At 43.4% G+C, this 24,117-nt stretch overlaps 2 protein-coding genes across 3 annotated transcripts in view; both read left to right on the top strand.

Moving 5' to 3' along the window:
- Positions 1-12,332, top strand: part of PEX7 (peroxisomal biogenesis factor 7) — an 85,727-nt gene extending 73,395 nt beyond the window's left edge. The window contains exon 10 of one of the 2 annotated variants that reach the window (XM_080666334.1): positions 11,125-12,332. In XM_080666334.1, the coding sequence (XP_080522460.1) occupies positions 11,125-11,193 (69 nt within the window). In that variant the 3' untranslated portion in view covers positions 11,194-12,332. The remainder of the gene's footprint in view (positions 1-11,124) is intronic. The other variant, XM_080666335.1, reaches the window with a different exon arrangement.
- Positions 12,333-20,481: 8,149 nt separating this feature from the next.
- On the top strand, positions 20,482-23,654 carry SLC35D3 (solute carrier family 35 member D3; the record flags this gene model as incomplete). Its single annotated transcript, XM_080665537.1, has 2 exons — positions 20,482-20,920; positions 21,885-23,654. The coding sequence occupies 2 exons, from the start codon at positions 20,482-20,484 to the stop codon at positions 22,709-22,711; spliced, it is 1,266 nt and encodes a 421-aa protein (XP_080521663.1). The 3' UTR covers positions 22,712-23,654.
- Between the last annotated feature and the right edge of the window lie 463 nt (positions 23,655-24,117).

The raw sequence follows: 24,117 nt of genomic DNA on the forward strand, positions 1-24,117 counted from the left end.
TAAATAGGAAATGCTGAAATATTTGTTTAATACAGTTGCTCTCAAGTATTCCATGTGATAATTTCATGATATATATGCTATAACTCTTTTTAGAAATTATTAGGCTATTTTGATAGATAACAAATATTTATTCAGTTTTCCAAGAATGCTTTATTGTATATTTTAAAGAAATTGACGTATTAGGATAGTAGCAAAAAAAAATTAGTGTGCATATTATGAAAATTTAGAAATATCTATTTTGCTGTTAAAAGTGAAAATGAAATAACTAAAAATAGAACTTATATGAAATCTTGCCCTGTTCTTTTAGTTATTTTTCACTACCCTAGAAGATAGCAGCTTTAAAAAATATAATGAAGATGGATTATATCTTCAAGGTTTTAATTCATTAAAGAAATACAACATTTTGACAAATAATTTTTCCTATAATGTCAATAATTTTGATTCTGAGTTTTAATGAAAAGATTTGCATTGTGAACTCAGATTAAAGGAAATTCCTAGGCCATAGGGATGAAATGTACTAGGGTGGGGGCTTGCCGGGTAAGAAATACATTTTCCACTGGAATATCCTTGGGCAGAAGAGGTAGAGCCCGGAGGTCCCTACCCTGTGGAGTCCACATGCACACTCACCGTCAGGAAGTAGGTCAAACCCGAGAGGTGTTGGCAGCCAGCCTTCAGAAACCCTAGAAGGGAGTCAGACAGGAGTCAGGAAAAAGGCCTCTCTCAAAAGATTAAGAATTTTATCAGAGGAGGTATAATGCAATTTAGTTGCCTTAAAGCTAGAACTTTTAGTTCTGCATTTATTCTTATTTATACCACTTCCCAGAATACTTTCCATCTCTCCTTCAAGTCCCCACACCCCACACAGTAACAACAATAAACACTCTTTGGCTAAGGTCTATCTTCCTTTGAGTGACAGTTTAGGTCAGATTTCTTCTTGAAAGCATGTACTTGGCTCACATTTGGCTACACATCTACTGGACCCCATAATTCCCCAATCGTTGTCCATATCACTCTACATCCGAGGTGTCTGTTTACTGATCCATCCCTCTGCTGGACTCCAGATCTTGTTTACTGTAGTATCCTCAGCATACTTCTGACATAGAGGAGGTGCTCAATGAATATGTGTTGAATAAATGGATGAATATAAGTATGTACATATGAAGTATGTTTTAAGTAGCTTTGTAGCGCAAAGAAATACTTGAAAAACAGCTCCTGAGACATAAGCTCCCTGTGAAGCCTCTCTAAATAATATTCATGACACTCAGATATTCCATATATCCCTCAAATCCCATGAAACTTGTTGCCTTTACCCAGATTTTTTACCTCACACCAGGCTTGATGTTCTTTACCATGTGTGAGGTTCTACTCAATACAATCTTTGGAGGAGGGAAACCAATGCTCATGCATGGCTCCATTGATTTATTAATTCATTCATTCAATAAGCATATACTAAAAGTTTACTGTATACAAATCACAACAAATACAGATTTAATCAAGATATATAATCACCGACTCTAAAAAAAACAAGTCCTATTCAGGTTTAGTGGTACAAAAGTGTTTACATCCATATGTGAATATTGTTAGAAGACAGAAACTATATTACCCAGCATGCTTTCATTTTCTGCTTCATTTTCATACAGCATAGAGCCTAATTTATTATGCAAATGTAATATGCACAACTCTGTAATATGATTTTGATCCCTTTAGAACAGATTTTTTAAAAATCTATATTTTATTTGGCCTGTGGGTTAATCTATAGACCACTTCAGCCCATTTAAAACTGAACAAGGTTCAAATCTTAAATAAAATAAAAATATTTTTATTAACCATAATTTAAATTATTAATACAATTTTCTCATGTGTTTAAGTAGAAAGCCTGCCATATAAAGAATGATTTTGTATATTTTATAAAACCACTCTTTTGGCAACGAATGATTTTTGTGATGGAAGAATATTATGTTTCTCTTATAGTCAAGTGCTAGAAAAAACTTGATCTCCCTTGATGAAGCAGTAAAGTATGATACTTGCATATCTTATATTATTGTTTGATGTTTTTACCTTTGCTGCCAGGAGGTGTAGAGCTCAATTTCATGTCTAATTTTAGCCATTATTCTTAGGCTCTTTTTCCAGTATAATTATCTGCCCCATCTGTACATTTCATGTTTGTTCTTTTAATGAAATGGCTTTTCTGTTACTGTGCTAGCTCCTATGAGAGAGCAAGGGTTATTATATTCCATGGAAATAATTGTTACCCTGTTGAGGCAAATAAGTTATATCCCTGCATGTGGCCATGCTAAAGGATAACTTTCAAAATGGCAATCATGACTCATACAAGTATAATGTGAACATGTATCAAAGATTTTATGTAACTTGTGAAAGATTTTACAACTAGCTCAAAGGAACAGATACATAGAGGTAGTCACTGAATGCTGAAATGAAGTAATAGGTACAAAACTGGCCAATATCCACAGGGCAATAAAATGTCATGTTTGGAATCATCTCTTGGGGAGCAAGAAAGACATCAATTACATCTTCATAGGACATTCCTTTGCAACTTTAATGGATGAGAATCATTTGATTACTATCAGTTTTCTATAGCTTTCAGAGTTGTAAAATAATCCCGTCAAAGACAGAGAAAGGCATAGACCCCTATAGAATCAGGTAACCCTGTGGGGCCATAGCACAATGCCAGCATTCCACTGAAAGAACACCTCGCAATCTTTTCTGCTGATTACAACCTTTTACAGTTTTTCCTGACAGCAAGGTAATGGGCAAAGAACTGAGTCCTCCTGTAGGAGACTGAAACTGAGAAAGAGGATCTTCGGTAGATGAGAAAGCAGATACCCCATTATCGCTATCCCGAGTCTGGCCTTGAAGGAGTCTTCATGGCCAGGAGAGTATTCCTGGGGATGGGAAGGAAAGGTGGCTTTTGTCTTGAAGAAGCAGGATAGGAGCTAAGCAAGATTCCTTTCTTTGTTTGACAAGTTAATGAATGAGTGGATCTCATCCTGCAAAGCAGATTATTTATTTCCATGTTATTCACTTTCCTTATTTATTTATTTGTTTGTTTGTTTGTTTGTGTTAACCTTTAATAAAGGTTAGCAAAGTCTTTTTTAAATGCCTTTCAGGCCCTAACCGGTTTGGCTCAGTGGATAGAGCGTCGGCCTGCGGAGTCAAGGGTCCCAGGTTCTTTTTTTTTTTTTTTTTAAATATATTTTATTGATTTTTTTTTTACAGAGAGGAAGGGAGAAGGATAGAGAGTTAGAAACATCGATGAGAGAGAAACATCGATCAGCTGCCTCCTGCACACCCCCTACTGGGTATGTGCCTGCAACCAAGGTACATGCCCTTGACCGGAATTGAACCTAGGACCCTTCAATCCGCAGGCCGACGCTCTATCCACTGAGCCAAACTGGTTTCGGCCCAGGTTCAATTCCAGTCAAGGGCATGTACCTTGGTTGCAGGCACATACCCAGTAGGGGGTGTGCAGGAGGCAGCTGATCGATGTTTCTCTCTCATCGATGTTTCTAACTCTCTATCCTTCTCCCTTCTTCCCTGTAAAAAATCAATAAAATATATTTTTAAAAAAATAAAAAAATAAATGCCTTTCAGGCTGGTCTCAGATGCATAGAAAAGGACATGAAGAAGAAAAGAAGCCCTGTGCTTAGTCTCAGTCATAGAATGAAGTGGGAAGCAGTGCCTCCAGAGGCCATTTGGTTGATGGTAATTAATGAGAGCCCTCCTCCTACCCCTGAGGACCACAAGGTCATCTTTTCTTACCATATGGTTGCTACAGTGCCTACCTTGGAGAAGCTGGAGACTCTTTGTTAGTTTAGTAAAGTGCTTTTATTCTTACCTTATCGTTATTTTTATTGTAAGCTTTTAAAAATGTTTAGAATTTGATGGAGTTTAATTAATTAATAATTAATTAATGGAGAAATATTATTTGCATTCATTTTAATGACTCTATTCACAGTTCATTTTTAGGTCTTTCTTGTATTACTAATTAATATAAGTGTAGAGTTATGTACATTTACTGATTCAGTGGCCTTGATATTTGTTAGTTATAAGTTCTGAGTAAATAAGAAGCTGGACTGAAGAGTGCTGAATAAGGATTCAGAAACATAATTTTATGAATATTTTATATTAGAAACCTAAGTCTTTCTTCTCTGGTTCTCTTCTCCATAATAGTTGACACTTAATATATAGAGAAGCCCAGCATTTGAAAAAATAAACATATATGAAATAGGGGTAAATTATATAATGATCTTTGTGGTCCATGGCATAAGTACTTAAAACTTCAGGATATAATCCTAACTGCAGGATTAGGCAAATAATGAATGTTAGCTTGCCTTTTATGAGGTACTATTTTAGAAGACAGATTCAACAAATGTAGGTTCTAGCGTGACCATGAGAAAAAGTTAATCTGTGAGGTCTTAACCTATAAAATACATTCTGTGAGATATTATTTATTGAGACATTGTTATGTTATAGAAAGACATAGTCCATGCCCTCAAAGAGCTGAGACACGCGTGCAGTAAATAAGTATAGCTGAGTATTATAACTACTAGAAAGTCTCTTGCCCATTTCTAATAGGGTTGTCTTTGGATTATTGAGTTATAGTAGTTCATCATATAGTCTAGATATTTGTCAGTTCGTTTTGTGAATATTTTCTACCACTCTGTGGCTTACCTATTCATTTTCTAAACATTATCTTTTGGTGAGCGAAAGATTTACTTTTGATTGAGTCTAAGTTATCAAAATTTTTGGTTATAGCTTTCTGTGTGCTGTCTTAAGAAATCTTAACATACTTTTAGATTGAGAATATATTCTTCTATGTTTTCTTCTATAAGCTTTGTATCTTTATTTTATATATTTAGGACTATGGTCCATCCACCTCAAATTAATTTTTATTTATGGTGTAAAGTTGGAGTTGAGGTTCATTTTTTCCCATATGGATCTCCAATTCTAGCACCATTTGTTGAAAATACATTTTTTTGCCCTTTGAGTTGTTTTGGCACATTTGTTGAAAAGCGGTTGGCCAAGTGTAGGGTTTATTCCTGAATTCTGTTCTATTTCTTTGATCTACTTGTATATCCTTATATCATTGTTGCACTGTCTTGATTACTGTAGTAAGTCTTGAGAAGGGTAGTATAAGTACACCTTTCTTGTTACTTTTCAAGAATCTTTTGGCTATTCTAAGTCCTTTGCATTTTTTAAATAAATCTTTATTGTTCAGATTATTACAGATGTTCCTCTTTTCCCCCCCATAGCTCCCCTCCACCTGATTCTCCCCCACCCCATGCCCTTACCCCCCACCACTGTCCTCATCCATAGGTGTAAGATTTTTGTCCAATCTCTTCCCACACCCCTCACGCCCCCTTCCCCCTGAGAATTGTCAGTCCATTCCCTTTCTATGCTCCTGATTCTATTATATTCACCAGTTTATTCTGTTCATAAGATTTTTTATTCACTTGATTTTTAGATTCACTTGTTGATAGATATGTATTTGTTGTCACTTTGTTGTTCATACTTCTTATCTTTACCTTTTTCTTCTTCTCTTCTTAAAGAATACCCTTCAGCATTTCATATAATCCTGGTTTGGTGGTGATGAACTCCTTTAGCTTTTTCTTGTCTGTGAAGCTCTTTATCTGACCTTCAATTCTGAATGATAGCTTTGCTGGGTAGAGTAATCTTGGTTGTAGGTTCTTGCTGTTCATCACTTTGAATATTTCTTGCCACTCCCTTCTGGCCTGCATAGTTTCTGTTGAGAAATCAGCTGACAGTCGTATGGGTACTCCCTTGTAGGTAACTAACTGTTTTTCTCTTGTGCTTTCAAGATTCTCTCTTTGTCTTTTGCCCTTGGCATTTTAATTATGATGTGTCTTGGTGTGGTCCTCTTTGGATTCCTTTTGTTTGGGGTTCTCTGCGCTTCCTGGACTTGTAAGTCTATTTCTTTCATCAGGTAGGGAAAGTTTTCTGTCATTATTTCTTCTAATAGGTTTTCAATATTTTTCTCTCTCTCTTCTTCTGGCACCCCCATAATTCGGATGTTGGTACGCTTAAAGTTGTCCCAGAGGCTCCTTACACTATCTTCATATTTTTGGATTCTTTTTTCTTTTTGTTTTTCCGGTTGGGTGTTTTTTTGCTTCTTTGTATTTCAAATCTTTGGTTTGATTCTTGGGGTCCTCTAGTCTACTATTGGATTTCTGTATATTATTCTTTATTTCAGACAGTGTATGCTTAATTTCTGACTGGTCTTTTTCCATTTGTTTGGCATTCTCATAAGATCCTTGAAGGTCTCACTAAGTTCCTCAGAGGTCTCACTAAGTTTCTTGGCGGTTTCTAGAAGATTCTTGAGTAACCTTATAAATGTGGTTTTGAACTCTATAGCCAGTAGTTTGCTTTCCTCCATTTCTTTCATTCGTGACACGTTTCTTTGTCTCTGCATTTTGGTTGCTTCCCTGTGTTGATGGAGTGGCTTTGTGTGGTAGGTGACTATAGGGCCCAGTGGCTCAGCCTCCCCAATCACCTAAGGTAGACATTCTTGGTGCACCTCTTTGTGGGCTGAGTGCACAGTCTTGTTGTAGTTAAGTCTTGATTGCTGTTGGTACACTGGAAGGAATTGACCTCCAGGCCAATTGGCTGTGAGGATCAGCTGTCTATAATGGGAAGAACTGCTGTGCTGGAGACACCCTTATGGGGCAGGACTTGCTTCAGTGGGGCTTTGGTGCTCACTGAGTCTGCCTCTTGAGTGTGTCACTTACGGATGTGAGGAGTTGAAATCTGGTGTCGTCTCACACTGACCTCTAGGTACACTGGTTCCTGGATCTCCAAGGAGGTTCAACTCAGCTACTGTCTGAGGCCACCCAGCAGGAGCTACAGGGAGATCTGCAGATTTTTCCTCTTTGCTTGCGGTTTGAAAGTTTTGGAGCTGTCTTACCCATTTGCAATTTGTTAGCTTAAGCTGAGAAAGGGTAAACCATTCATATGCAAAAGCCGCTGCGCACAGCTCAGCGGGTTTGTAAATTGGGTGGGGTGGGGTCTCAGGGAATCACTAGGGTGTGGCAAACAGCGATGGCTGCCAGTCAGCCCTCTCTGGGTCTCCGCGTTTCCGCATCCCGCATCCCACGCCCCTGCCAGTAGACAATGATTCCTGTGCACACCTCTGCAAGAAAGCCACCCTCACTTTCCGACCCGATGCCAGACAGTCCACTTTCTCCCCGTATGAGTCTGGGTCCCCAGAGTCTCACCCGAAACTGGAGTTCAGAGGAGTTGGGAGCTTGTATCTCCCTTCCAATTGGAAAAGACAGCGCACCCAGTCGCCAGCCTGATTTGCACGCACCTCTGTACCTCTGCTTTTCTGAGCCTCTGCACCTCCTACACAGTCTCAATGAGCTTCTTTCTTTCCTTCTAGTTGTAGAACTTCTACTCCACCAGCTTTCCCGTGGTTCTGGGTGATAGTCGTTTTGTCTTTCAGTTGTAGTTTTGGTGTGGTTTGTGCCGCGCCAGCACAGCCAAGGGTTCTGCGAGCCTGAGGGAGGTCTGGCGAAGGATGAAGAAAAGACAGACAAAGAGAATAAGCTGGGTCTAGGTGGATCTTCTGTGTGTGACTGAGACCACAGAACAGATCCAGACTGCAAGCTGATGGTTTATTTTATAGTCAGAGGTAAACAAGGTAATTTACAATATTCTTGTAAGTTTCACTTGTTTTGGCAGCACTTGCTGCACCTCCCACAGCCCATTTGCTACCCAGGAAAGATCTAGGGAGCAGTCACAAGATCAAGCTTAATTATGCTAAGAGGGCTGTGCCCTTTAAGCTGGGACTTGTTTGCGGCTTTGCCAGCAGGTCAGTCTGAGGCTTAACCCTATAACCGCTCCTTACATCTCGCCCTTCTTTTAATTTTAAGCTATTAATAATGGAAGTAAAACTTAAACCTGAAGAACAAAGTTCTGACTATTAAAATATTAACAAAACAATGCCAATGCAAAACCCAGTAACAAAACAATGCCAATGCAAAACCCAGACATGGCTATTAATAAAACAGTGCCAATGCAACACAACAATAATAGAGAAATCAAACTACAGTAACATTTTTCTACTAAATGAAAGTTTCTTTTGCTGATTTACTCAAGAGTCCTTGGACTTGGCTGCACAAGAGTTTGCAGAAGACTGGCAGCTAACCAATGCTAGCGTGGCCAGAAACATGATTGAGGAAGTAGCTTCCACTTCTTGCTTTTCTGCCATCAGCTGGGCCTCAGTTGTTAAATTCTTCAGCTGACCCCATGTTGGCACCTCGGTCTTTTGTATAGCCTTCGTCATCTTCCTTTTCTGCTTTGTTGTCATCGGGGCAACTCTCAGTCTTTTGAACAATGGAACAAGGAGCTTCTCTGGGTCCATTGTGGTGACGTACATAATGCTCTGGCACCCAAATTGGCTGCGCTGCTCCTTCTGGGAAGATACAAACACAACTTCTTCCCCACATCATTACTGGATCTGGTCCAAACCATTGTCCAGTTTGTGCATCCTTCCATCAAGCTAACCCCGTGGAGGCTGTTGTACAGGAGGCCCGATGCCTTTTGGCTGCTGTATGACCCTCTGCATCGCAATTCAAAAAATGTAAACTATAAAGAACATGACTGAGTTTGTTTTGAGGTGACACATAACATTTGTCTCCCCCTTTCTGTTTTAGTAATTGCATTTTAAGAGTACGATTTGCTCTTTCCACTATTACCTAATAATTTTTGGAAGTCATTTAATGTAAGTAAAGTGTCAGTCCAAATTTGAATTTTCTGAGGTTTTATTGTTTTCCCCTCATTAATGCTGCCAAGATAAGAAAAAGGAAATGTCCTTTGAACTTTTTCGGGTGCTATGCATAATCCACAATGCAGGGAATCCTGCAAATCTATATAGATATTATTTAGATGCGTTTCATTTTTATGAGCTAAGAGAATGTCATCTATATAATGAATAATAGAAGCCTCGGGATATTTTTTCCTTATAGGATGTATGGTTACAACCACAAAATCCTGACATAAGGTACCACTGTTGGCCATGCCCTGAGGCAATACTTTAGCATATTTCCATCCCCATCATCCCTAACCCATCTGCGCTGTTCCTTTGCTTCCTCCAATCCTTGCTCATATTTGGGAGAAAGCGCATTGTCCGGAGGGCTCTCTCCCACAGGAGCTGTAGCCCCAGGGACTGGAGGAGGCAGTGGAGATGCTGATGGTGGAGTCGGAAGCCTTTGGCAACCTTCCCCCATCTCTCTTGATTCCCCTGCCACATTCCTCTACTCCCCTTCTGGAGTGGGCTCTAGGCAGTCCCGAATCAGGGACCACAGACTGAAAGTAGAGGCAGGCATTTCCTCTGGACCTTCAGCTATATAATGATCGTGAAGTTGTTTTCCTACCTTCTCCCATGCCTCTATATTTACCTTTTCTTCCTCAGAAAACCGTGGGCAGGTTTTACTCACAAAATCCAAAAAATCGAAAAGCTGTTCATACCTCACAGAACAGCCCCTTGCTTGGAGCATAGCCTTAAGCATGGGTACGCATACATTCTTTCCCTGCGATCCTGAATTTCCCATGTTTTACACCTAGCTAGTACTACACCCCTACCTTACTTACTGCATGCACACGCCTTGGGTCCTCCTTTCACCTGACAATTGCAGTTCCCTCACACTCAGGTCCACATTAAGTGCCACTTGGGCCGAATTCAGCCCCGTGTTGGGCACCACTTGTGCCGCGCCAGCACAGCCAAGGGTTCTGCGAGCCTGAGGGAGGGCCGGCGAAGGCTGAAGAAAAGACAGATAAAGAGAATAAGCTGGGTCTAGGTGGATCTTCTGTGTGTGACTGAGACCACAGAACAGATCCAGACTGCAAGCTGATGGTTTATTTTATAGTCAGAGGTAAACAAGGTAATTTACAATGTTCTGTAAATTTCACTTGTTCCAGGAAAGATCTAGGGAGCAGTCACAAGATCAAGCTTAATTATGCTAAGAGGGCTGTGACCTCTAAGCTGGGACTAGTTTGCGGCTTTCCCAGCAGGTCAGTCTGATGCTTAACCCTATAACCGCTCCCTTCAGTGGTTGTGAGAGGCAGCATGTACAGGTGTGTACCTTATGCCACCATCTTGGTTTCTCCCTCTGCATTTCTACATAACTTTAAAAATCACCTTGTTCATTTTTATTAAAAAGCCTGCTAGGATTATGAATTATAAATTACTTTGGGGGAGAATTAAGTTCTTAACAATACTGAACCCATAAATATGGTGTGTGTGTGTGTGTGTGTGTGTGTGTGTGTGTGTGTATGTATATATATTTCCCCATTTAGACCTTTTAAAATTTCTCTCAGCAATGTTTTAGTTTTTAATGTGGAGAATTTGTATGTCTTTTGTTAAATGTGTTATTAAGTATTTTGTTATTTGGTGCTATTTTACATAGATTTTTAAATTTATTTTTAACTTTTTTTCTACTAGTATATAGAAATACAATTGATTTTATATATTAATCTTATACCCTGACACATTATTACATTCACCAAGTTTTTAACACACAGTTCCTAAGCACCATGGACTGTCTTCCCTTCATGTTTTAATATGGCTTTTTGGATTTGAATGTCCTTGTCTCTCAGGTCTGCCCCAAAAGAGGGCCAGTGTGAATGCCCAGGCATTTGTGAAGTCTTCTGACTTCACAGTTGGATTAAAATAGTTCCTCCTAGGAAAGTCTCTATTAGAGTATTTATCACTTTCAGTCTTGAACGAGCTATTCTTTGAAGTCCAGAGCTATGCTTTATCTCCATTCCATTCCCACAATACCTAGCACAGTGCCTTTGTTCACAGTTGAGGAGTACATCTTTCCAACATTTATCTCAGGAGGTATAGGGAATTACGTAGCTCTGTGGTGGGGGAGGGGAAAATCCTTACAGGCAACTTTAGTCCATTGGAAACAATCCCTGAGTGTGTCTTCGAAAGGTAAAATAGACCTTCGATCAAAAACATACCATGTGTAAAGATATGTTTACTGTTGGATGATCTGCTACTCTCTAAATGACTTAGGCTTTTGCTATCAGTTTTGAATTTCTATAAATTATGTTTCCTCTTACTTTCTTCTTGTTTTCTAGGTGGCTGACTGTGCTTGGGATGAAACAATAAAGATATACGATCCTGTTTGCCTTACTGTGCCTGCTTGAGACACACTACTCTGGTCAGAAACAAAGAACATTGGCTGAAGAACTACTTACCAGGAAATAAATTAACTATTGATAACATAGTCATTATGCTTTTATATGCTATTCAGATTTCAAATGTTAAAAACTTACCCTGAATCAGTTTAGAGGCAGCTAATACAGACTTTGGCTCACCCTTTAAGCCTGACACATAAGCCATATTTCTTAAAATTCTAAGGAATAATTGATGTTATGGTATATCTTACAGTATGTTAAAATGTAAACTCTGTGTTATAAAATGGATGAAATTTGATTCATATAGGTTATATAGGTAGGGATATATTTTATTTTGAATTTGTCATTTTTGATGTGAAATATAATCACTGCTGTTGATAAAAATAAATTGCATCTCTTGATCACTTACCATTTTATGACATTCCCAACAAGATTGCCTTTTCTAATATAGTGTACATATGAATACAATACTATATATAAGGTAGCTATATCTTGCTTTAGTAGCAGGGCTCTAATGCAGATTTAATTTATTTAGCAGTTATTTATTATGCATCTACTATGTGCTTGACACATAGACCGAATAGTTCTCTCAAGGATTGTTTCCATGCTTTAAGAATATGGAATGCTGTGAATTGAGCTTTTCTTTTTTTATAGTTCTGCAAATCTTTTTAGATATTTCTCTCTTCCTACTTCTCTACTAGCAAATGTTTAAAAAAGAAAAAAACAGCAACTGGTTACTGGGCAAAATGTCTTAGATCCTACTATGGTTTCAAGCAATTACCCTGGAAACAAACCCTAAATAATGATGTAAAACTTCCTCACTACCTCCCTAAGTGTCCTTGAAAAATCTCTAGGTGTTGATGACCTGTAAAAAAGTAGGTTAAAAGGGAAAAAGTAGTAAAGCAAACAACTTTGCATAACATTTATATTTTTATATAAAATTTAAAAAATGTGTTATAAATGGCAAAAATTGTCATTCAATTTTTAACAAGCTTTTGAGGATTTTTAAAGAGCAAAATACAGTTGTAGTAATCAGAACCAAAATAAATTAAAATATATGCATATTGTCTAATTTACATATCTTTCTTTACTTATTCCAGAAAAAAGTTAAGGCAGCTTACAAAGTAAAGGAAAAAATGAGATCACATAAAAAAACAGAACAAAAGGAGACAAAGTAGAACCAGGAGCAGGGCTTGAAAATATATGTCTCAGAGTCCTAGAAAGTTGCAACTGGCAGCATAAATGGGAAGCCTGGTCAAGTACACAGTTCAGTACCCAAGGCCTGAGGGCAAGAACTTTGTCCTAGTCCCGGGCTTGGCCTAGCATCGTGCCTAGCACATAGACGGTGCTCAATATCCGTTAAATGAATGAAAGGACTCAGGGAAAGTACAGCTCTTTTTAGTGCTTAGACAAATCAATACTAATTGTTTTCGAGAAGCCCCGTAAAGAGGACACTGCTTAACATGAATATATGGTAAGGAACCAGGCGCTCAAACAGCCTTAGAGCTGTCACGACGGTGAGATTCATAGAGCTGTTTCTTGTTGCTTCCCTCCACAGGAACTAATGGCATCACACCAAGTGCAGTTCACTAAGAGCAGGTTCACTGTGGGTGTTGTCTGTGTCAGCAGAATTTATAATAGACCTGTACAAATACCTAACCCAGATCATACTTATATTAATTGAAATTACTTAATTTCCTTTTACAAGAAACTTTTATTAAAATAATCTACTGTGTATCTTTTGAGACAAATATTTGTGATTTAGAAACTAACATCTTTCTAAATATTTATTTTCCCCCTCTATAACATGTTAGAGATGTTTAGAATACTAACTTCATAATACTTAACTCAGGTTTTTGGAGACTCTCCATATAAACGAGTGTGAGTGAACATTTGCCCAGTGGGTTCCCTAGAGATGGGATTGGAAAAACTAGATTGGGAAACTAAAAGGAAAGGAGCTTGGATTCTCTCTGAAAAGAGAATGGGCAAGATTTTTGAATTCTTGGTAGTCCACAAGACAAGCAGCTTCTGAATTTTAAGAGGACAAGAGTCATTCCCTCCAGGCTGGGAAAATGCATTTGTTTTCTGGCTACTGAGCTCTTAGCTTTCACCCTGTCTGCCTCCCCAAGTTCCTCTTGCACCTGCAGTGACAGCACAGCACTCCAGAGTGAGTGCAGGGAAAGGGAACATGGGTCCCGGAGCATTTCTGTGATCTGGGCACTATGTGAGATGCTTTCTGTATGTTATCCCTTTTCGTCTTCATAACATCCCTGCAAGGAAGCCCTGCCAGTTTTCCAGACAAGGAAATGATGGCTCTCGGGAGTCATAATACCCAGGAAGTGTGGAGCTGGAATTTGAAATCTACTATAACTGGATCCAAACCTATGGTTCTGCCACATGGCCTCCTTTTCCTCAGAATAGCAGAAATTGGCCCACTGAGAAGCAGTAAAGATGTGGACCTCGGGTGACTAGATCCTGATCATTCCTGAGAGAACTGACAAAGTTGTGTTTCCAAGATGAAAGAGCTAAGAAGCTGACCCTGGGTCTGGAATGACTTTCCCAAGGTCTGTCACCTGCTTCGGCATTTTTAAACTGCAAAACTTAGCTATTATGACTTGGCTTTTCCAAAAATGAACTCATTCATTTCTTACTTAACAGGCCTCTTTTTGAATGAAATAATCTACTTAAACATTTTTTTACTTCCATCTATTACTGGGTACTTCCAAATCTGTATCCCCTGCCTTCCCCACCTGGGCCTCCCACAACCTTTGCACTCATGTTCTTCCAACCAAACTCACCTTGCTCTCTAAACCAGCTTTTCCTGCACATGCTTTTTCTTTTGCCAATACTGTCCACCTGGGTACTCAAGCTAAAGACCTAAATACCATCTTTGTTCCTTTCCTTTTTCCCACTTCTCCACTTCAAGACACATCAAATAGGTCACTAAGTCCTGTCTCTTTAGCCCCCTAAATACTTCTCCATTCTGTCTTTTCCCCACCATTCAACCACCACTGCCCCAGTTCAGGCCACCATTAGTTCTTCTCTAGGCGATCGAAGCAGTTTCCTAAGTGATGCATCTGTTTCTCGTTCTGTCCCCTCAGAGCCATCCTCTTCAACAGAGCTGCCAGAGACTGATCTCTAAAATGCAATCTGATTACCCCAATTTCAGTGTCAAACCATTCTCTTCTTACAGAAGAGAAAGTTCAAGCTCACTAAGCAGACAGCTAAGGTCCTTCAGGGCCAGCCCCTGCCCCTCTCTGCAGCATCGCTTCTCTCCACATTGTCACACACTGCTTCAGCAACTCCAGCATGCTCACAAACTCCTTGTGTAAATGATGCAGGTTTCCATTTCTCTCTTTGCTCAAGGCAGTCCATGTGCTTGGATTGTCTTGTTTTTTGGTTTGGCAAATTCTTACCCATTATTTGAAAGTCATGTGAAATGACTAAAGAAAAAGATTGACAACATACAAAAATTAAAATATTCACATACACCATTAGCAAAGCTTAAAGACAGAAGACATATTGGAAGAATATATTTGCAGTGTAGCTAATGGTTATGTAGAATTGATAAAGAGCTCTTCACAGTCACTAAGAAGATTGCCCACTTTTATCAACAAACGATTCACATATGTAGAAATGCAAATGTCTAATAACTTCAAAGAAATACTCAGACTTTTACTGCTGACCAAGAAATGCAAATTAAAATCCCATTTTATCAGTTTGGCAAATGTAAAATACTGATAATATCAATAGTGGTTAAAGTAAAAGCACTGTTATATACTTGTTTGCAAGGCAATGTGATATAAAATTTAAAATTACCAGGTGACCCAACAGTTCCATTTTTAGGATTCCCTGCCTCTGCTGCCCTCCCTTCCTCCTCTCATTCCCCACTCTACCCCTACAAATAATTACAGAAGTACATAAGTACAAATTTCCAAAAATATTCACTACATCTTTGTTTGGTAAAACCTAGATACCTGTCTACAGAAGAAAGGTTATACTATAGAGCAGTCATTTAAAAGTATAAGGTAGAACTATGTTGCCTGACATGGAAAAATACATTCCTATTGATAGGTATATAGTTATCTATTTCTATATAACAAATCATTCCAAAATTTAGCCCCTTAAACATTTCTTTATCTTACAGTTTCTATAGGTCAGGAATCCAGTAGTGGCTTAGCTGAGTTGTTCTGGCTAAGGTTTTCTCATGACATTGCAGATAAGCTGTCACCTGGGTCTACAGACATCTGAAGTTCAACTGGGGCTAAAGAATCAGCTTTCAAAGTCACTCACATGGTTGTCAGCAGGCCTCACATACTTACCCTGTGGGACCCTCCATTGGCTGAGTGTCCCGGCAACATGGCATCTGGCTTCTCCCAGAATGAGTGATACAAGAAAAAAAAAAAAAACCCTCACCCCATCTGAGGGAGGTCTCCTGCCCCCATGGCTGCTTTGCTTCCCACACCCAGCTCAGATCGGGACACAGGTGACAGACAGTGACTTGGCCCAGCTCAGATTGGGACCCAGATAACAGACAGAGACTTGGCTGACAGCAGCTGCCCTATATCTAAATCCAGCCTAGCACCAGGAATGCTCAGGGCCTACTCAAGAATGCAAATAAATCCTTTCCACTAATATTTTCAGGGTAAACTAAGATTGTTGGTAGAGTATTAAATTTGACAGTAAAATAATAATCAAGTTTTCAGATTAATTTAAGTAGGCTAATTGAAATAAGTGAATATTCAAGAAAATTTAATTGTACTGGACAAAAAGCTGTTCCTAAAGTGGTAACTAAAATTTCTATTGGTAGTCCATCTCATGGTAAAATTCCTGAACATGCAATGAACCTAAAGCAGTCATATTTTTGTGCAAAAAATTAAAATTTAAAGTTATCAAGACTGCATTATAAAATTTACAAAAGCCTCCATTAATCAAAAAAAGCGGGGATAGTAGGGTAATATCATGTAAGGAAAAATATCCTATAAGTAAATTACATCTAGAAAATTTTTACTTTACAAAATTAATTTTCATTTGTAATGCTAACAGCAAGACACCCATGAAAAACACACATGATGTCTAAATAAGACAAAGGAAAATCGTTTGGGCAAAAATAAAAAGGATCCCAAATCAATTATATAGAAAAGATTCCTTTATTAACTTTTGGTCGAGAATATGTTTGTATATTTTCAAAAAACAACTCCAAGACCATGTGGATTCCTACAACAGAGAGGAATTGACAGGTCTGCTCCAACCACGAAGACAAGAGGAGAAACAGTCCAGAGATGGAAGACGCTGACGACGCCTTGCCACGCTAGCAGTCAGCAGCTGTGCGTCGCAGCAGGTTGCCTAGGACCAAACCAGAGAGGGTCGGACCTGCATTGCCACCATGTGCCCACCATCCAGATATCATTGCTGACATGTACTCATAAGGAACTGTTTGACATTGAAACAGGGACTCAGAACTGTTGGACATTGAAATTGGGACTCAAACATTTTTTGTTATTATATGTTTATTTCTATCTGCAGAGGCAAGATTTTTTAAAGGAAAGAAATGGGGAAAAAATAGATATAGAGGCAAAGAAGCATTGAACAGACTGTCAAACTACAGCAGGAAGGCAGGGGAGGTTGGGGGTGGGCTGTAAGAGATCAACGGAAGGACTTGTACGCATGCATATAAGCATAACCAATGGATACAAGACACTGGGGCGGGGGGAGGGAGGGGCAGGTAAAGGCATGTACTGGGGGGTAGAGGAGGCTGGGGGGAGGTCAATGGGGGGAAAAAAAGGAGACATGTGCTACTATTTGTAATACTTCAAACAATAATTAAAAAAAAGAATAAAGCTGTCTTCTGAGAGGAAAAAAAAGTCCAAGATGAATGCCTCAGTTCTTTATAACCTAATCTCAGGAGTGACACCATCACTTCTGCTGTATTCTGTTGGTTATACAGACCAACCCTGGTACAATGTGCAAGGGGTTAACCAAGGATGTGAATAACAGGAAGCAGATCTTTGGGGATTATCTTGGAGGGTGGTTACCACACTCTGCCTTTAAAAATAGCAAAGTATATGCAAATGTGTATTGTACTTTAATTTTATTTTTTAAAGGGGATTTATGTATAAATATATATACAAGAAATAATTGAATGGCTCACACCAAACTCGTAACATTAGCCAGCTCTGTGTAGTGGGATTGGTGTGGGGTTGGGGATGGGGGATATTGAAAACAGCATGTTCATTAAAAAAAGTGTTCACTTATTTATAAAGTTTGTTTTCCTTTTATATGCTATAAGGAGCACATGTTATTTTTTTGTTAAAAAGAATGAAATAAGACCCTGTTTCCTTCTGCAGGGGGCCTTACTGATACCCCTGTGGAGCTGGACTGTATCGCCCTCCTCAGTGCTCTCCGGTTTCTGCCACAAGACCCCCCTGTTGCATGAGCCTCTTTGTGCTGCTTCACCTCCACCTGTGAATCTTAAGGACTAGGATGAGTGCTCATCGTTGAATCCTCTGTAGCTAATACTGCATAGCACACAACATACTTGCTCTGTATGTTTGTTGAATGAGTTTGTGCATGCCTCCAATATTTATTGAGTAGCTCCAAAGATAATAGAGCTTGAATCCTTGCTACCTTGATAGCTTTTTGACCTTCAGATCCCCATTCTTGTTCAATTATCTTGCTAAACACAATATTCTTATTTCTCTCATTTTTCTTTGGGATCCTATCTAGTAACTGGTGTGGGAGATGGTGTTAATTTTTTAAAATGAGAGCCCTAATGGAAAAGAATTATATGCAATAAAGTAGAGAAAATGTACTCTGTTTCATGCCAATGTAGGCTTCAAATACTAAGCTAAATACTCTTGCCTAAATGAGAAGGGTAAGAGAGCTGAATCAGCCCCAAATCTTTTACCTAATGTTCATATCACAAATGGAAGCAGTTATAATTGCTGGCAGAAATGAATCATTCCAAAACTAGGTCTGTGCAGACAATTCTTTATTGTGTTCACTTAAGATGGTTTAAAGCAGCCATCCTTTAATTGCAATGCTCCCCAAAAGCAGAGATCTGTTATTTGCTGATGGCTTTAAAAGTTAATTTTCAGAGAGTTTTTTCTTTTCTGAGTGTATTTGAATATATGCTTACACACACACATAATTTGAACTGTTGCTTCAGACTTCATTATCTCCTAAAGAAGGAACAGTGTCACTTAAAAAAAAGCAGAGTCCTTGAAATAGCCATGTAACCAGAGCTGTTAACAAAACCAAGCGTTCCCTGGGGCACCAGGGAGCACGGGTTTCCCATAATGCTTTCCAGTGTTATTCCTGGAAAGTTGGCATAGTGGTGGGTCATTCGCATTTTCTTGAATGCCCACCTGTCCGAGGCAGAGAGGTTCCCTCCTAGGCGCTCAGCAAGGGCGCTGGAGGTTAGTTTGAGAGCCAATTCTCTCTCACCAAAGTGAGCTCCCAGCACCTATAAAGCTGGACCCGTGATGCTGCCAATCCCAGATGTAATTTTCCCAGATGTAACTTATTTTTCTGCTGCGGTGGTAATCGCGGTTTCCATCTGGGCTGGCAGAGTCGCGTTCGGCACAAAGGTGGAAATATGGAGGACAAAAAAGAACCACCAGAGAGATGGATTTAAACGTTAGGAGTTTGGGATGCGCCTGCGGGGGGCCAAGGGGAGGGAGGGGCGGGCGGTGTGGCTGGATTAGAGAAAGGAACGAAAGCAGAGGTGAGCGCATCTCGAGCTCTCTCCCTGGCACCCAAACCCTGACCATGTCCAAGGAGCGCGACAACTAAACTGTGTCTGGCTCTTAACCGTGACCTCGTGTGAGCGAATGATGGGATCCGGGCGTTACTTTCCAGGGACGGAAGTTCAGATAAAAGGGTCACAGAAGTCTGGCGCTTCAGAACATAAGAGTTTTCTTTTTCTCTTAGCCGAGTGGGAAGTAAACAGTTCCCAAGTCCTGCGGGACACGGAGGTGCTGGCCCAGTGGATAGGAGGTGGGGGTTGTCCTGCTCACCAAGAGCGGCTCACCACAGCCCGCAGGCTGCAGAGGGTTCCCGGGATCCACAGAAAGCTAACACCTGCTCTCAGCTGGGTCACGGTCCCAGTTCCAGCCCGCCACGCCGTTCCTTCCCACCTCCGCGCCCACCCACCCCACTCCCCGGCGCGGTCAGTCGCTCGCAGCCCACCCCTGGGGCACCGGCGCCCAGGCGCTCCTCTGGAACCCATACAGCTACTCTCTCCACAGACTTAGTTTCTGCTCTTTCTCTAATATCACGTCTTTGCTCCACTCGGAACACTTGCCCCCGCCCCCGCCCCAGGCTCCACAGCCGCGCGAGGCCACTGCGACCCCGGAAGCTTCCCCCCCCCCCCCCCCCAGAGCCGTGCGCGTAATTCCAGGTCCCTCCCTGGAAGGCGCGCGCTCAGGGTGCGGGGTGCCGGGGACCGGACGGGGCCAGCCTTCCCGTCCTAAAGCATGCTGGCGCGGCGTCCTGGGCCTCGGGTTCCTTCAATGTCGGGGCGTCAGCGCCCGAATCTAGAGCATCAGGGAATTCCGCCGCCCGCTGGCACAGACCTCCCTGGTCGGCAGCGGGACAAGATCCCGCGGCTGCGCGGGCAGGGACCGTGGGGGGAAAGCCATGCAGCGCGGGGGGGTGGGGGGTGGGGTGGGGCAAGGAGGCTGGGGCGCTGTCACTTGTTGCAGCTAATAACGGGTGTTGGACCCTGGGGCGCTGTGGTCTCTAAAATCTTTAGCTGTGCCAGGATCCCCCTTGACTCGGAGCAGGGAAGAAGGGGCAAGCCGGAACAGCTGACCCTGCTGGGGGAGAGGGGACAGCACCCTGAGAGCCCGCTGGCGTGGGCGCTGGGTGCCGGAGGGGCGCGGGTCCCGTCCGCTTGCGGTGGCAGCTGCCCGGGTTTCCAGCCTCAGTGTTCTCCCTGATGGTGAACCCGCGCGGGACACAACCCATTGCAGCTCGTCACCTACTTACGAACTGCTGTCGCTAGGATTCCCGCCACTCCTCTCAGACCAGCCCCCCCACCCTGCCACTTTTCGGAGTCCTCCGCCCCCGTCACTGCCGAGTACGGGCAGTCGGACGCGGAGCCACCGAGCCGCGAGGACGCCTGGCTGGAGCTGCCCTCCGCGGCGGAGCCGGCGCCCCCTGCCGCGGGGCCCCCTGCCCTTCGCCCACGGCGCTGGGCTGGTACCCGCGCCGCCCTCGCCGCGCTCCTCCCGGCTCTCCTCCCCGCTCTCCTCCCGCAGGTCCTCCACCGCCGGGTGCGGCGGAGCGGGCGCGATGCGGCAGCTGTGCCGGGGCCGCCTGCTGGGCATCTCGGTGGCCATCGCGCACGGGGTCTTCTCGGGCTCCCTCAACATCCTCCTCAAGTTCCTCCTCAGCCGCTACCAGTTCTCCTTCCTGACCCTGGTGCAGTGCCTGACCAGCTCCACGGCGGCGCTGAGCCTGGAGCTGCTGCGGCGCCTCGGGCTGATCGCGGTGCCCCCCTTCGGCCTGAGCCTGGCGCGCTCCTTCGCGGGGGTCACAGTGCTCTCCACGCTGCAGTCCAGCCTCACGCTCTGGTCGCTGCGCGGCCTCAGCCTGCCCATGTACGTGGTCTTCAAGCGCTGCCTGCCCCTGGTCACCATGCTCATCGGCGTCCTGGTGCTCAAGAACGGCGCGCCCTCGCCGGGGGTGCTCGCCGCCGTGCTCATCACCACCTGCGGCGCTGCTCTGGCAGGTGAGCGGACGCGCGCCGACCCCATCCCACCCCACCCCACCCCATCCCTCGGGCAGAGACCGCAGGGATGACTAGTGCCGCGTCCTCACTTCCAGATGGGGCGACTGAGACAGGCGGAGAGTTGGAACGTGTCGCTCGGCTCAAAAGCGCGACTTCTGAGACCCAGAGGAGCCTTCCCCAGAGCTCCGGCCTCCCCTTTCAGAGCTCCCACCCCCCGTCCTGGCTTTCGACCCCCGCCCCTGCCTCACCCCGTATCGTCCTTCCCGCCACCCCGTCCCCCTTCACCCCTTCCTTCCTCCGGGAGGGGTGGGAGAGCCGCCTGAGCCCGGAGCTGGAATCCCAGACCACGCCGGAAGGAGGGGGCCGTGAACTTCCTTGGGTCACGCGGGGCTGGAGTGGGGGTGGGGGCGATGGCAGCGAAGCCTGGGCCGCCCGGGCTAGTTGGAGGGCTCCGGCGGCGCCGCGCGGGGGGCTGCGGGCGCGGGGCAGAAGGGGCTGCGTTGAGACCGCGTGGGCTTGGCCGACTGAATGAGACGGGAGCCGGCGGGAGTGGGAAAGCTTTTGGGGTGAGAGGGCCTTTCTTTGCCCCGCGCCCAGCCCGCGGGAGTTAGAAGCTACTAGTTGGGGATCCCTTTCCCTCTGGCACCCCACGGAGGGCAAGGATACCAAACACCTGGCCACCTCCGCGTCGGCTCAGCGCCACCGCCTACCCGAGGGCATCTGCCTCTCCGGGACCTCTGTCGGGGACGGAGATAGACATGATGCCCTGGGGACGTGGCAGGGAAGGCGCCTCTCCTCCTGCCCCGCATTGGGCACTGACCATTTTATACCCATGGGCAGAGGTGGGGCAGGAACCCCGTCTGCTTTCCAACCCGACGCGTCTCCCCCGTAGAGAGCCACCCGCGCCAACCTGGTGTCTTGTCTTTCTCTCTCCTGGCTCTGCGGCCCTCTTCCTGCGCCTCAGGAGCCGGCGACCTGACGGGCGACCCCATGGGCTACGTGACGGGCGTGCTGGCGGTGCTGGTGCACGCCGCCTACCTGGTGCTCATCCAGAAGGCGAGCGCGGACACCCAGCACGGGCCGCTCACCGCGCAGTACGCCATCGCCATCTCCGCCACCCCGCTGCTGGTCGTCCTCTCCTTCGCCAGCACCGACGCGATCCAAGTCTGGGCCTTCCCCGGCTGGAAGGACCCCACGATGGTCTGCATCTTCGTGGCCTGCGTCCTGATCGGCTGCGCCATGAACTTCACCACGCTGCACTGCACCTACATCAACTCGGCCGTGACCACCAGCTTCGTGGGCGTGGTGAAGAGCATCGCCACCATCACGGTGGGCATGGTGGCCTTCAGCGACGTGGCGCCCACCTCCCTCTTCATTGCCGGCGTCGTGGTGAACACCCTGGGTTCCATCATTTACTGTGTGGTCAAATTCTTGGAGACCAGAAAGCAAAGCAACTACGAGGACCTGGAGACGCAGCCGCAGGGGGAGGAGGCGCAGCCAGGTGGAGACCAGCTGCCTTTTGTCATGGAGGAGCTGCCGGAGGAGGTAGCTGGCGGGGCAGAAGGTGGAAAGGTAGCAGGTGGCTCCGCTCAGCAAAGGGGGCAAGGGGTGAGGGGCAGCCCCAGAGGAGTCCCGCTGGCGGCTAGTACCTGGCAGATTGCAGACAGCCCTGAAGAAGCCAGCAGGAGGTCACTGAAGGATGCTTACCTAGTAGTGTGGAGGCTAGTCAGGGGAACCAAGTATATGAAGAAGGATTATTTGATAGAAAATGAGGAGTTACCCAGTCCTTGAAAAGGAAACGCATGTATGTATATATGTACATAGATACTTATTTCATATGTTAGAGACAACATATTTTAATGAGGGGCTGCCCAGTTTTATTCTTTGAGGAGCGGGGAAGGGAAGCAAAGAAAGAATCTGAACCAGACTGACAGCAACAAAATGAGCACCTGTGTGAATTATTTAGCGTCAGTTTACCTGAGGCATAACAAAGACAAAAGAATATGAAGGTGCTTAACAAAATAAGACAGCGGGTTCAGCTGCAGACTCTTGGCACATTTTTTTTTGACATTATAACCATAACCAAATATCTGCATGTACTCAGTCCCTCAACCACCCCCTTCAAAGATGGAGTGTAGACATGATGGCATCAGGTAATCAGCTCAAAGATTACATCCAAGGGCACATTTTTGATGATAGAACTACAGTTTTTTATGGCCAGTTGGGCAAAGAGTATATTATTGAAAAGATATATAAATACACTGAATTGATGTTTACGGTTTATAGTCGTCTGAAATATCATGTTTACTCTAATTTACTTGTTTATAAAAAATAAGAGTTCTACTATTCTATTCTACGTTGGTAAGAAATGTCAAAGCTATTTTGAAAATATGAGTTCTTAGCTTTAATCATCAAGTTTAATGTTGACTTTTAGTAATTACTAAAAAATATTTTAAAAGTTGTTTTGGTTCACTGCTTTGTAATATTTATTATTGAATGCCATGACCTTTTTAAATACCAGTTTTACTGTGTCCAATATTCTTTCAAGCAAATGCAATGGCTGAAATAGAATTCAGCATTAAGAAGCCCAAACAGAAGTAAAACCTTCCTATTAAGCTAGTCCTTGCAAATCGCATTGCACATTCCAAACCTTGTTACAGAAAGAGCAACTGCTATATTCACTTGATATTTTTCTATCTTACATTTGTTGAAATAAAGTCTGAGTCTATCTGCTAAAAGACATATTGTTAGAAACTTGTTGGAGACACATTGCTGTTCTATTGTTGCTGTGTAGCTTGTGTTTGCCTTCAATGCGTGGTGTCTAGCATCTGGTATGTAGGGGCCACTCCCTTGGGAACTTCCAAAATTAGCATGTTGGTTTGGGTTAACACAACAAAAACACTCTCGTTTTCCAGCCAAGAAAACCATTATAAAGTAAAATAAAATACTGCCTCATGCTGCAGAATGAAAGCCATCCACAGCTGACTTCAGTTAAAGTGGAGTTTGAGACGCAATAGCAGAGTCTTCCGGTCAGCCCCATCCAGGAGAGGGACTTAGACACTAAAAGCCAGTATGTACCCGAGACTCTCACATGGTGGCATCCTATATTTTTCTTTATTTTCCAAAATCTAAACAAAACAAAAAGCAGAGGCAGAAATGGAGTTTTAGCTCCATCCGTTTGGCTCGACAAGCAGGTG

The sequence above is a fragment of the Plecotus auritus genome, assembly GCF_963455305.1.
Source record: "Plecotus auritus genome assembly, chromosome: 4".
Lineage (NCBI taxonomy): Eukaryota > Metazoa > Chordata > Mammalia > Chiroptera > Vespertilionidae > Plecotus > Plecotus auritus.